The sequence below is a fragment of the Salvia hispanica genome, chromosome 6 (genome assembly GCF_029641045.1).
Source record: "Salvia hispanica isolate PSC_SH4W2 chromosome 6, Shi_PSC_v1, whole genome shotgun sequence".
In the NCBI taxonomy this organism is placed as follows: domain Eukaryota; kingdom Viridiplantae; phylum Streptophyta; class Magnoliopsida; order Lamiales; family Lamiaceae; genus Salvia; species Salvia hispanica.
The window spans coordinates 545,833-558,952 of record NC_142697.1 but is presented as its reverse complement, the minus strand read 5'-3'; the positions used below and the strand labels follow the sequence as shown (position 1 = coordinate 558,952).

The following is a 13,120-nucleotide window of genomic DNA, read 5'->3' as shown; positions in this document are numbered from 1 at the left end:
TAAATTGAATTAAATTAAAAAAAAATATAAGTAGAAAAATATTAAAAAAATAATATGAATAAGGGCTTTAGCCCCTCCCCACTCCCGCTAAAAATAGAAACTTTCGATGGAAGGAAATTTCTTTCTACTAATGAGGTGGAACCTATTTTTCAGTGATACACTTTTCTTTCTATCTCTTTTTTACTTTATTGATTTTGCTTTAAAATTTGTGTCATTCTAAAGTTTTTATTTTTAGGGGACGGATGAAGTATGTTGAACTGCATTTACATGCAAACATACAAGAAAGAGAAATAAATTCATTGGTTGTACAAAAATTGAAGTGTTCTACACTTTAATCCTCACGGGCATTCAGCTATATAAATGGGCCGGACCAAATCCCAAATTTGGGCCAAGAAAGGAAAATAAAGCCCATATAAAGCGGGTCATGTTGCAGCTGGCAGATCCGGTCGCAGGTCACTTTCCACCGACGATGTTCTTTTCCGATCAACAACCAATGATGCAGAATTAGTTGTGGCTTCTTCCCTTCCTTCTCACTCTTCCAATCCCTCCCAACCTAACACCCATTGCTCTCTCTTCAAAACCCTCCCACCATTGCAGAAGAGATCCACACAGCCGGAGCTCACTCAGAAACAAACACACAAGCCTAATTGCTGCTTCTCCAGCCGCATTTACTCGATTTAATGATGGAGAGGGAGCTGTCGGACGAAGAGGAGGATCGCGAGAATCTGATTCTGCAAAATGCGAGGCCGAACGACGCCGTGAAGTCGCCCGATCACCGCTCGGCTTTCGGAATCGACGGCGAATTGAGGAGCAGAGTCTCCGGCGCCGCGCGCAGATTCAATAAGAGGTACATTCTCGCGATTTCTCTGCCGGTGGTGATTTTGATAGTGTTTTTGACCACCGATTTGAAGAATGTGTTCCGGATGCGTGTGCCGTCGATTAGGGGTATTGGGGGTAATGGCTTGTTGGCTGATCGAATGCGTGAGTCTGAGTTACGTGCTTTGTATTTGCTTAAGCAGCAGGAAATTGAGCTTGTTAAGATGTGGAATTATACTACATTGATTGGTGGATCGAATTTTAGCTTGGTAAATAATAGTAATTCGGTGGATTTGAACTCTGGTAAGGATATTGGGGTGTTGGAAGACTTGAAGTCGCGAGTTTTTGGCCAAATTTCGTTGAATAGGCAAGTTCAGGGGACTCTATTGTCAGCTCATGAGGGTGAGAGTTCTGTGGATTTGTCTGCAAATTACACGGATTCGAGTTTGTCTGATTGGGCTAGGTGCAAGAAGGTGGATCAGAGGTTGGGAGATAGGAAGACAATAGAGTGGAACCCGAAATCAAACAAGTATTTGTTTGCTATTTGTGTATCTGGCCAAATGTCGAATCATTTGATCTGTTTGGAGAAGCATATGTTCTTTGCGGCTTTGTTGAACCGGATTTTGGTGATCCCGAGTTCAAAGGTTGATTATGAGTTCCACCGCGTGCTGGATATTGATCACATTAATAAGTGCTTGGGAAAGAAAGTCGTGGTGACATTTGAGGAGTTTGCAGAGAGCAAGAAGAACCATTTGCATGTAGACAAGTTTATGTGTTATTTCTCGTTGCCACAGCCGTGTTTTATGGATGATGAGCGTGTGAAGAAGTTGAAGGGGTCGGGGGTCTCTTTGAGTAAGGTTGAAGCTGTCTGGAAGGAGGATGTTAAGAAGCCAAAACAGAGGACAGTACAGGATGTTTTGGCAAAGTTTTCTTCGGACAGTGATGTCATTGCAATCGGAGATGTGTTCTTTGCTGATGTCGAGAGAGATTGGGTGATGCAGCCAGGAGGTCCGATTGCACATAAATGTAAGACTCTGATTGAGCCGAGTAGGCTTATTTTGCTCACTGCTCAACGTTTCATACAGACATTCTTGGGAAAAGACTTTGTGGCTCTTCATTTCCGGCGCCATGGCTTCTTAAAATTCTGGTACTTTTTACCTAATCTTTTCAGGCATTGCTAAATGTTATCCTGTGATTCTATGTGATGTGTAACATGAATTTCTTAATGGTTTCTCAGCAATGCCAAACAACCAAGCTGCTTCTATCCTGTTCCGCAAGCTGCTGAGTGCATCAATCGAGTTGTTGAGAGGGCTAGTACTCCAGTGATATATCTCTCTACAGACGCTGCAGAAAGTGAAACTGGTTTACTTCAGTCACTTGTTGTCTTGAACGGGAAGACTGTACCGCTTGTTCAGAGACCAGCTCGCAATTCAGCTGAAAAATGGGATGCTTTATTATACAGACACGGACTTGAGGGGGATTCTCAGGTGGGCCTAATTTCTTCTTGGTTCTTGAATCTTTTCTCATTCCATTAGTAGCTCTTAGCAATTGGTTATCTCTTAAGAATCAATAAATAGGCACTTGATCTTGAATCTATACATGACTAGAACATTTCATAGATAGTTAGAACTAGCTATACACTTTTGTTTTGGGTCAGCATCAACCACTCCACCGCGTGGTTATGCATGACATCGTCTAGAGGGTGGAATACCATTTAGGGCTTTTGTGTGGTGGATGAGATTGAATTGATAGGTTTGAAGGATGGTTAAATAATCATTGAAGGATGGTTAAATAATCAAACCAACTTTCGATTTATAACTGAGATATCACAGAATCTTTGAAATACTACTGTCTGAATAAATATATCTAAACCTAGAAAATTTCATTGTGTGAAGGTTGAGGCAATGCTGGACAAGACTATTTGCGCTCTTTCATCAGTCTTCATTGGATCTTCCGGATCCACTTTCACTGATGATATTCTACGCCTCCGCAAGGACTGGGGCTCAGCATCACAATGTGACGAGTACTTGTGCCAGGGTGAACTTCCAAACTTCATCGCAGAAGATGAGTGACCTTGAATCTTGTACATTCACCTCTCCTCATGAAGATACTGGTGCTCCTTATGAAGTTGAGTCTCACCCTACTATCTACTTGCTTAAACTGCTTAATCTTTATATTTTTTCGTGGAATCCACTGCCATGGGAAACTGAAGGAGATGGCTAACGACCCCTGGATCCTGCCACGTATTTGTTTGGACATGTGAATTGATGGTGTAAATTAGATCATACCTGATTTATCTTGTTCCATATGTAATAAGAGCTTCAGCCAGAAATTTTGACTTGTAGTTTTGTTCTCCATAGTTTCTTGAGAAAGTTAGCTTAGTTGGTGTCTGTTTGTTGTGTTGTGTTGAGTTGTATACAGTAGTTCAGCTTATGTGCTATACTGGCGATGTTGAATATCCCTCGCGAACAAGGTTTTTGTCGATGTTATAAAAATATTTGGTGACTTTTGTTAGATGACGCGTTTATCGACTATCTATGCTTTATCGTTTGGATGCGTAAAGATTCATCAATTATAACTAGAGCTGTCAAACTCAGTCCAATTCGATAGTTTGGTGTGTTTTGATTTTGAAAATGTTGGACTGGCTCGATGGACACGGGCCGTCCCCAAAATGCATAGCCTTGTGACGTTTCTTCTTGGCACGATAGCTTAATAAATTGATATTTAAAGATTAAGTGGAGATTTATTTTAGGACAAATCAAAATAAAATAAGAGTCAAAGATTTATTCATCGCACTAAAACATCAATTGAGTTTTAAATCTTACTACTCCCTCCGTCCACGAAGAGAAGTCTCGTTTTACCATTTTAGTCCTTCCGCGAATAGGAATCCCGGTTCACTTTTACCATTTACCATAAATGATAAAAGGGTCCCACCTTCCACTAACTCATTTCACTCACATTTCATTTAAAACTAATATATATAAGTAGGACTTCTATTCCACTGACTTTTTTACATCCACTTTTCTTAACATTTCTTAAAACTCGTGCCACCCATGAATGGGACTCCAAATGGCGAACGGAGGGAGTATTTCTTTAAAGTTATATTCATCATTGTGTATTTGTAATGAATTAAATTGAACTCAAATAAGTTCTCAAATCTCAACCAACAATTTCACAGTTCAAAAATAAGGTATAATGAAAATTTAAAAATTTATGTAGTTGTAAAAAGGTATAAATGGAGTCCAAGTGGATATAGCACTCATTTATTATATTTTTACTACTTCAATTTCTGATAATTTAAGCACTCATTTAGCTCTGAAACACAATTTCTAAACATCGCCGCCGCTCTATGTTGTAATTTCCATACATTTTCGTTTTCAGATTCCATTTATCTTCTCGAGTTCCTTCTCAAACAGCAAACAGCTCTTGATTCTACGATTCATTCTATTTATTCATCGTAGAATTTCAAAATGAGGGCTAAAGTTGTGGTGTTTCCGATCAGAGGAAGGAATTGGTGTTTCAGCCGATCGATTGATCCGTCGGCCGCCGCCGCCCAGTCATCCACCGCTCCTTCGACAGTAATGGAGCTCTGGAACAAGCTCTCCAGCAGTAAGCCCTCCGAGGACTCGAAAGTTGAGCTCGCCGTTGATTTCTTCGCAAACAAGGTCTCCTCATTAGCTGAATGATTGTGTTTATTTTTGTTGCAGTTTTATCTGTGCCGTCGTAAATGTGCAGCTAGCTGAAGGCATTTGGATTTTGTTTTGTTTGGAATTAGTTATTTGCGCTGATTTACACTTGATTAAGCGGATTTTGTTACTTGTTGCTGCGTAGTTTATTGCGCAATTGGTGTTTCTAGGGCTCGTGGGTGATTAAAATGTGATCATGCGTGGATTGCTAGTGAGTAATGTGATTAAAGCATTGTGCCTGTGGGTGTCTGAGTTGTGATTGATTGGCTTTGTTTTGTTATGTTACTGATTAAATGGATGTCTTTCTACTTTGTTCCTGTATTTTGAGTAGGATATATGCCATCTTCTCCACTGGATAGTGTTGTTTTCATTGAGTAAGTGTAAAAAGTTTGTCAACATACATCAAATCATAGATGCAGTATTTGTTTGTTAGGAATTAACTTAACACATCTGACATCTCTAACTAGAGCCAATTTTTGTAGTAAAAGTTATATGAAGTGTGAATGGATTAATTAATGTTTTGAGTGTGTTCATCTAACTGTTAGCATTGATAATATATAGATGAATGGAGCCTGGACTAAGCTGGAGAAGGCGCCCCAAGGAACTTTGAAGAATAAAATTCATGGGTATATATGGATGAACATGATATTGTTCCTGGTCTTTTTTGTTTGAGTTTGTGATTTGTTATGAACTATTCTGTCCTAGTATTATTTTTGGGTTGTTCAATTTATGTCTCAAACCCAAAAAGTCCTTTAAATTGTCTTACAAGTGAGGGTCTTTCATTTATAGCCACAAATGCTGCATTCCTTGATCTCCGTTTTTGGAGCCTTTTGAGACATTATTAATGGGATGGAGGGGGTTTTTGTGTAGTTCACTAGTTCTTTAATCTATAGTCTGTGGAACGGGGAAAACATGTTCTCATTACCATTTACTATAATTTTACCTGATTGTTCTAACATGTAGGCTTGGAGTGAAGTTGTTGTCACGTGTGAAGCCGTCAGAAATCTTCTTTAAATCTATTCCAAAGGAGATTAATAGAGTGGATATCGTGTATCCATCGAGGTAATCTGATTCTATTTCATGTATAATCATGACATCTCTAGTCAATATCCCACAATACTTTACATATTTCTGATGCCAGCCTAAAACTAAGATAAAAAGAAAGTGCAAATTTATATTGCAGGAGAATAGTAAATGTTAATCTCGTACAATCCACTTTCACTTAGTATTGGTGATTTGGTGCATAACTGCATACTCCAAAGCACATTTTCTTTCGTGCATACTGCTACCCGCTTCATAAAATGATAGAAGAATGCTATCTAGCAATTTTTAAAATTTAAAAATTAAAGCAACCATAAGAATTATGGGAAAAAAATTAGTACTACTATATTAGAAGGTTAATATGCTATGCAGTTGTGATATAATTTGTTTCCTTGCGATTTATTTTCTACATGTGACAGTTTGAATCCAAGACTTGTTCGCCGAAGACTCCGACATCTAGCGTACAGGTAACTTTATTGAATCTTATGTGATACTTTTTGCAAGCTTGAATATAGTTATCTATTTTTAATTATGGAGTAGAATTATATCTCATACTGTACTTTGTCTTTATTTTTCCAAGGCATGAATATCATGAATGTTTAGCATGCCATAACATATTGGTTTCATCATTATTTTTCTTGCTTCCCCATGTGTTATCATTTGATGAGGCAGTGATCTTTCTGGGAAACATCAACCCCATAAACATTCATCATTTCGAATAAAATGTGTAACATGCTTACCAGGGGATCTGTTATTCATACGAAATACTTCTACTGCTCAGCCATAATGGTGCCTTTGACATCAGTTTTCATGGTATGTCACTGCACCAAAATAAAATTGTTTTTTTCTTGTGCTCTATTTCCTCTGCTCAATACAATAAGTCGATCCTTTTGATTAAATATGTGGTAATCATATGCAGGTTCTTCCTTTGCCTAACATCCCATTCTTTTGGATCTCATTCCGCGCCTATTCTCACTGGAGAGCATCACAGGCATGGAATCATCAGAAAACATTTTGTCAAAATCACAACTTTCTGATGCTCTTTAAAAGCATCGGTACACACCCTTTAGCTTACAACTTTTATTCCCCTTTCAGGGAAGTGAAAAGCTGATGCACTTAGTCACTGATGCCTCCTATCAGCCCAATCATTCTGATCAGACAGCCAAAAGCGAAGATAGTTCCTCACAAGATAAAAATAGTGAAAATTCGACGACCTCGCTATTCGTAAGCATCTTTTCCAACTTGCCTCCACATCTTAGAATGAATATTTACCAGCCATTGAATTGATCTGTTTCATTATTGATGTGTTCATCACTCTATAACTAAGATGTGCAAGTTAATAACGTCTTATTAGGTTTCACTAACTAATTGCCTCGGGATATTTCTTTACCATGCTTAGGTTTTTCAGCCTTCGGAGGAGCTGGAAAAGCTTATCCAAAACAAGGATGATGACAGTTGTCTGAGCGAATGTGCGATATCAAAGATTTGCCAGAAATACCATCTTAATGTTGCAGATGTGAAGAAATACATCGATTCAGTTTAGTCATCAGTTTTAGTTAGTTTCTTCAGCTGCTTTTCCAGTTTAGTGAATTCCATTCATTCTTGGGGATTTTTTGGCTAGTTAACCTTTGTTTTTATTGGTTAGAATCCGAGCAAATCTGTATATGTTTGTCGTGGAAAAAAGCAATAAAAATTGCCCATTAAGGCAAATGGTGCAAGAGGCTAGAATCTGGGATCATGAATCCTTAATTTTGGGACAGATGCAGAATTGTGATTTACCAGTACATTGTTATGTACTTAACTTAAGAAATGTAACTTCACATTTGCTGTTTTCTCATTTACTACTCCCTCGTCTCCACTAAAGATGACTCACTTTCCTTTATGGTTTGTCTCAGCCAAGATGATCCATTACTAAAAATGGAAATACTTTTATCTATACTTTATTCCCTCTCTCTTGCTTTACTCTCTCCGTTTAACACACGAAATAAAACTACATAAAATTCCGTTCTTTTTTGGTCGTGAGTCTCGTGACGATTCAAATCTCTGCTTAAAAGTGAAATATTTACCAAACTTACTAGTACTCCCCCTGTTTCTTCATAGTTGAGTCATTTTTCCATTTCGAGAAGTTTCTTCATAGTTGAGTCATTTCTATATATGGTAACCTTTTTTCTCTTTCTTACTTTACTCTCTCTTACTTTATTCTCTTTACTTTATTCACATTATACTTTATTCTATCTACCTTTTCCTCTCTCTTACTTTTTTATCTATTTATTTAACACACCCAATATTCATTTCTAAAACTCCGTACCGAAAAGTTTCGTCTCAACTATGGCGAAACGGAGGGAGTACTATTTTCCTGGAGATGATAAGTGATTATTGTAACTATCTTATTGTAATTACCAATTTAGCTGCGTATCTGCATATAAGCCCAATGAGTATATTGGGCTTTTAATTAACTAATTCAAAGGGCAGCCTCAAAGCCACATGAATCAATTCGACTATAAATAACTTGTTTTCTACTTTATTATCTTAAAAATACTCAGCTCCTTCTGCAAGAAAAGTTTCACCAAAACATAAATCAACAAATTTGGAAGAAGGAAAATTCGATTAGAGTTTGGGGAAATGGCGCACGATCCAGAGGATGAGATCAAGGACGAGAAGAACCCTAAGCCTCTCGATGAAGATGATATCGCCCTCCTCAAAACCTATGTAATTTATTCCTTTCCTTGTTAATTTTGTCATAAACCCTAATGTTACGCAATCTATCCATGACTTATGATTTGTTTTTTGTTGACTGAGAGGCAATAGGATCTAGCTGATGAATGTTTTTTGTGGAATCGAGGATTCATTTAGTTTTCCATGAATTTAGTTAGCTGATGGCCGGACTGGTTTCAACTAGCTGATAGATATTTCGCTCACATTTTTTTTATCTTTCATTGTTTTATTGGAAACCGTCCTGCAAATTTAATACTACATTGAATATGCAATCCTTTTGTTCAATAGTATATAATTTAGAACCTTTGCTCATTCTAGCTCACCAATGCTTAGCAACACAAGATTTCTACATATTATTGTACCAAACTTACAGTTAAGTGTTCCTGGCTAAATAACGAACTTAGTATAAAGGGATGGGAACTCTTTATAGGTTGACTAAGCTCTAAACAACAAACTTAGTATAAAGGGATTAGCTGCACAAACCATTGTCACATAAATATGATGAACCACCATATGCAATTGGATCCATGGGCGAAACAATTAGTTGGGTTAGGAGTAGTGTTGATAATGCTCCATCGTGCTACCATAATTTCTTATTCACCTTCTCTTATTATTTAAACTTGTTATATTTATGGGGGCTATATTGTGCATATGGGCAAGATTTTGTTGGAATGTGTAAGGAGTTGTGTCATGCAATTGGAGTTTATATGGTACTCATGGTATGATTTGGTGTGGCTATTTAAAGTTTTTATATGTTGGTATACACAGGGTTTGGGACCTTACTCGAACAGCATAAAGAAAGCTGAGAAGGAAATCAAGGAGATGGCGAAGAAGATTAATGATTTGTGTGGTATGCAAATTTACTATATTCAAAACTGATCGGATCTTTAGTAGTTGCTTCTTTTTCTTATTTCCCTCCCTTGTTTTGGCTGGGGTGGGAGTGGAGTGGAGAATTCATTAATGAACACCATGAATGCTACCACTGAACTGGAATGGTTGCCTGATCCATTGGTTAATTTGTCTAGTTAACATTCATTTGGATGCTAATATGCTCTTTTAAATTCATAATAGGTATTAAGGAATCGGACACTGGTTTAGCTGCACCAAGTCAGTGGGATCTTGTATCTGATAAGCAAATGATGCAGGAGGAACAGCCTCTTCAGGTTTTGTTTCTGGATTCCGAAGTATACTATACATCCCTCTAGACTCATATCTTATGATATATAGTTTTTTTTCCTTGAATAGGTTGCACGATGCACAAAGATAATCAATCCAAACACAGAGGATGCCAAGTATGTTATAAATGTCAAGCAGATTGCCAAGGTATTTTACCTGCCTTTTTCATAGGTTTTCCCCAATAATTTCTTTTATTGTCTTCCTTGGAAAGTTAAGAGATAGGTTAACACCACCTTATCTATATCTCACCTCTCTTGTATTGTAGCTTACACCAGTACTTGATGGACAATTATGCCTTTACTTTTTTTTGGTAATGTTGTGTGGTCTAACTTTTGTTCATCATGTGTTATTTTTCTCGTTGCAGTTTGTTGTGGGACTTGGTGATAAAGTTTCACCTACTGATATTGAAGAAGGCATGCGTGTTGGGTGAGCTTTTCCATCTTTATTTTCTATAATTTGTTTTTCTGGTCCCAAATTTCCTAGATGCATCGCATATCTTGCGTGGTTTATTTGCCTCTTTACTGAACTGTATGTGTGATGTAAACTCACACTAAGAATGGGTTCATCAGTGAAAAACTCAAGAACTATTCATAGACTCTGAACATTGTGTAATCTGTGAATTCCAGTTCTTTAGGATCTGTTATCTTCTCCTCTTATCTTTTTCATTGCGTAAGTGATATGTTGCATGTTAGAGATGCAAGATGGATTTGGACTTCCTCATTCAATTCACCAAACTGCAGTTGTTACTTTCATTGATAAGTTGATTTGAATATAAACGATACTATAAATTATCTTTCTGGAGTCAAAGTTGTAAGCCTGAGATTCTGATTGTTGGTTGTGTGGACTTTTACTTATGTTTGTTTTGCTGTCGTGATGTAAAGTTTAAAGTCCCTTTTTCTTGCAGCGTGGACCGGAATAAATATCAAATTCAGATTCCTTTACCTCCAAAGATTGATCCAAGTGTTACAATGATGACAGTGGAGGAAAAGCCAGATGTTACATATAATGATGTTGGAGGATGCAAGGAGCAGATTGAAAAGATGAGAGAGGTAGTTTTATAGTAATGCTGGAATGTGGTCTTCATACCTATTGTTAAAGGTTAAAATTATCAACTGGAATATTAATTGGATTTGTGAATAATAATGGTTATCTTCAGGTGGTTGAGCTGCCTATGCTTCATCCTGAAAAGTTTGTAAAGCTGGGGATTGATCCTCCAAAAGGTGTTCTTTGCTATGGTCCCCCTGGAACTGGCAAAACTCTGCTAGCGAGAGCAGTGGCTAATCGAACCGATGCATGCTTTATCCGTGTTATTGGTAGTGAGCTTGTTCAGAAATATGTTGGTGAGGGAGCTCGGATGGTTCGTGAACTATTTCAGGTGCCATACCCTAAATTTTACCAATTTTCTCACAGATTTTTCATCTTAACTTGGAATTTACTTAATGTAGCTTTTCTCTTTTCCTCTGTGCAGATGGCTCGCTCGAAAAAAGCTTGTATTGTATTTTTTGATGAAGTAGATGCTATTGGAGGTGCACGTTTTGATGATGGGGTGGGTGGAGACAATGAGGTTCAACGCACCATGCTTGAAATCGTGAATCAGCTCGATGGATTTGATGCTCGTGGAAATATTAAAGTTCTGATGGCAACTAACCGGTCGGTAGTCTATTTTGCTCCAAATTTTAGCTTTTTCACTGTCGGTTTGACTTTTGGCATGTGCACTAGGAGCACAACTTTCAAATTTGTAGGAGATGTGCCTGCACCGATTCATTATCCCTTATCCATTTGATGAGTTATTACATGTTCTGTCTTAGTTATGTAGTAATTGAAGCTGAAGCTGGCCATTTTTTTTTAGAAAAAAGGACAGGAGCTACAGTTTAATGCATTGTTGATTGAATCTTCGATAAAACTCGTAATTTGAACATAATATGCTTGTCTTTTATCATCGAGCTTACATAAATTTGTTGCACCTCTTCAACTAATGTGTTCATTTTATGCAGACCTGATACCCTTGATCCGGCGCTTTTACGACCTGGACGACTAGATCGCAAAGTCGAATTTGGACTGCCAGATCTCGAGAGCAGGACCCAGATTTTCAAGATTCACACACGCACAATGAACTGTGAGAGGGACATCCGGTTTGAACTTCTTGCTCGGCTGTGCCCAAATTCCACTGGTAAACTGTTAACCAATGCTGCATATTGTACGCAAAATCAACTTGATGGTATGGCATGGATAATACTAAATCGTCTTCTCTGTCTAAAATCAGGCGCCGACATAAGAAGTGTGTGCACAGAAGCAGGAATGTACGCTATCCGTGCAAGAAGGAAGACGGTGACTGAGAAAGATTTTCTTGATGCTGTCAACAAAGTCATCAAAGGATATCAGAAATTCAGTGCAACACCCAAGTATATGGTTTACAATTAAGCACTGTGTCGTATTACGCTTTTCTTTATGGTGCCAGATGCACAGCTGAGGTAGAGATGCTTTTGATCTTGGACGCCAATCTGAAACGGTACGCAGGTGCAAACTCTGGCTTTATTTCAGTTGAAAAAGGTTGTTAGCAGCGTATTTGGCATTTGGTAACTTTGCTCATTCTGTACTGAACTCTTATTGATTAATTTCCATGTAATATTATCAGAATGAAAATGAATTTATTTTGTGGATTTTGTACTAAAAGCAGCTTCGTAGACTTCATGATTCAGTTTATTCTGAAATTCTGCCACTTTTGGATTGAATTTGAATCTCTATTGCACTGTTTTATGTTACAAAAATGCAATAACTTTTTTTTGGTACCCATTTTAAACAGATTAAGTATGAATTGAAATTTTAGTCATGAAGGCTGCTACTTGTGTAAAAATGGAGTATTTTTTTAGCATTTTTTTTCTCTAAAACTCGTTATCAATTGCGGAGACTTTAACATATCAATTGCAGTGAATTTGATGGTTATTACAAATAAATTCATCATTAAGATCCAATTCAAGATTACAACATCACTTCCAAAATTTAATATAAGTAGATTTGATGGGGTTGCTCTTGTAAAAATTTCAAAGCTAAGTTCTCTTTTCTTTTGTACCTTGATGTTGTCTGAACTCTGAAGTTATTTTCCAACTCGAATTAAAATTTGTTTTATGGCTTCTATCTTCTAAACTTCTTGATTTTTAACTAATATGGCTGACCAATGCCGGCATTGAAAAAGATATAAAAAAAAAACTACTTTCCTTGGCAATTATTGATTACTTTTATATTTAAAGTGAGATATGCAGAAAAGTCAATTTAACATAAAAAAAATATATTACTTGCAGTGAGTGTTTCCTACCCACTGACGTTATTATCTGCTTCGTTGAGTGACTTATTCAAGAAGATGAAGATTCGATGCTAAGTTTCAAATAAAACTACCATTACTATCCAAATCACAGTTGCATGACTTTCAATTTACAAATAAATTTGAATAAAATGCACGACCTCGGATACAATTACTAATATTTATTAACGTATGTATGCAATTGAGAATTGAAGAAGAGAAATCGAGGATTGGAAAAGAGAAATAATTATGTTTCTCCATTCAATTTTTATTAAAGACTCCACACCTATTTGAATACAAATTTTACATTAAAAAATAAAACAAATCCATAACCAAATCAAATCAAATCAAATCAAATCCTACAGAAATAAATACTAATAAAATATGT

The 13,120-nt window shown here is 37.0% G+C and overlaps 3 protein-coding genes across 3 annotated transcripts; all 3 read left to right on the top strand.

Annotated features, from left to right (window-relative positions):
* Positions 1-434: 434 nt before the first annotated feature.
* LOC125203508 (O-fucosyltransferase 36-like) lies at positions 435-3,330 on the top strand. The gene is made up of 3 exons (XM_048101863.2): positions 435-1,963; positions 2,054-2,303; positions 2,712-3,330. Exons 1-3 carry the CDS (start codon positions 681-683, stop codon positions 2,886-2,888), a joined length of 1,710 nt encoding a protein of 569 aa, XP_047957820.1. The 5' UTR covers positions 435-680; the 3' UTR covers positions 2,889-3,330.
* A 776-nt stretch (positions 3,331-4,106) lies between these two features.
* LOC125203924 (uncharacterized protein C23H3.12c-like) lies at positions 4,107-7,380 on the top strand. The gene is made up of 8 exons (XM_048102441.2): positions 4,107-4,481; positions 5,064-5,128; positions 5,466-5,564; positions 5,963-6,010; positions 6,287-6,356; positions 6,463-6,534; positions 6,639-6,767; positions 6,943-7,380. The coding sequence occupies exons 1-8, from the start codon at positions 4,287-4,289 to the stop codon at positions 7,084-7,086; spliced, it is 822 nt and encodes a 273-aa protein (XP_047958398.1). The 5' UTR covers positions 4,107-4,286; the 3' UTR covers positions 7,087-7,380.
* Positions 7,381-8,075: 695 nt separating this feature from the next.
* On the top strand, positions 8,076-12,166 carry LOC125207635 (26S proteasome regulatory subunit 7). Its single transcript, XM_048107058.2, has 10 exons — positions 8,076-8,252; positions 9,027-9,108; positions 9,330-9,421; positions 9,504-9,581; positions 9,799-9,860; positions 10,339-10,483; positions 10,591-10,809; positions 10,903-11,084; positions 11,429-11,604; positions 11,698-12,166. Exons 1-10 carry the CDS (start codon positions 8,166-8,168, stop codon positions 11,853-11,855), a joined length of 1,281 nt encoding a protein of 426 aa, XP_047963015.1. The 5' UTR covers positions 8,076-8,165; the 3' UTR covers positions 11,856-12,166.
* Positions 12,167-13,120: the final 954 nt, after the last annotated feature.

What these genes read in the sequence shown, in the direction of transcription:
- LOC125203508 (XM_048101863.2), top strand. Translation starts at nt 681, where the DNA reads ATGATGGAGAGGGAGCTGTCGGACGAAGAGGAGGATCGCGAGAATCTG. An exon ending in CATGGCTTCTTAAAATTCTG is followed by an intron (nt 1,964 to 2,053) that starts GTACTTTTTACC and finishes ATGGTTTCTCAG; the next exon opens with CAATGCCAAACAACCAAGCT. An exon ending in GACTTGAGGGGGATTCTCAG is followed by an intron (nt 2,304 to 2,711) that starts GTGGGCCTAATT and finishes CATTGTGTGAAG; the next exon opens with GTTGAGGCAATGCTGGACAA.
- LOC125203924 (XM_048102441.2), top strand. Translation starts at nt 4,287, where the DNA reads ATGAGGGCTAAAGTTGTGGTGTTTCCGATCAGAGGAAGGAATTGGTGT. An exon ending in GATATCGTGTATCCATCGAG is followed by an intron (nt 5,565 to 5,962) that starts GTAATCTGATTC and finishes TACATGTGACAG; the next exon opens with TTTGAATCCAAGACTTGTTC. An exon ending in CTCCGACATCTAGCGTACAG is followed by an intron (nt 6,011 to 6,286) that starts GTAACTTTATTG and finishes CATGCTTACCAG; the next exon opens with GGGATCTGTTATTCATACGA.
- LOC125207635 (XM_048107058.2), top strand. Translation starts at nt 8,166, where the DNA reads ATGGCGCACGATCCAGAGGATGAGATCAAGGACGAGAAGAACCCTAAG. An exon ending in TCGCCCTCCTCAAAACCTAT is followed by an intron (nt 8,253 to 9,026) that starts GTAATTTATTCC and finishes TGGTATACACAG; the next exon opens with GGTTTGGGACCTTACTCGAA. An exon ending in GAAGATTAATGATTTGTGTG is followed by an intron (nt 9,109 to 9,329) that starts GTATGCAAATTT and finishes AATTCATAATAG; the next exon opens with GTATTAAGGAATCGGACACT.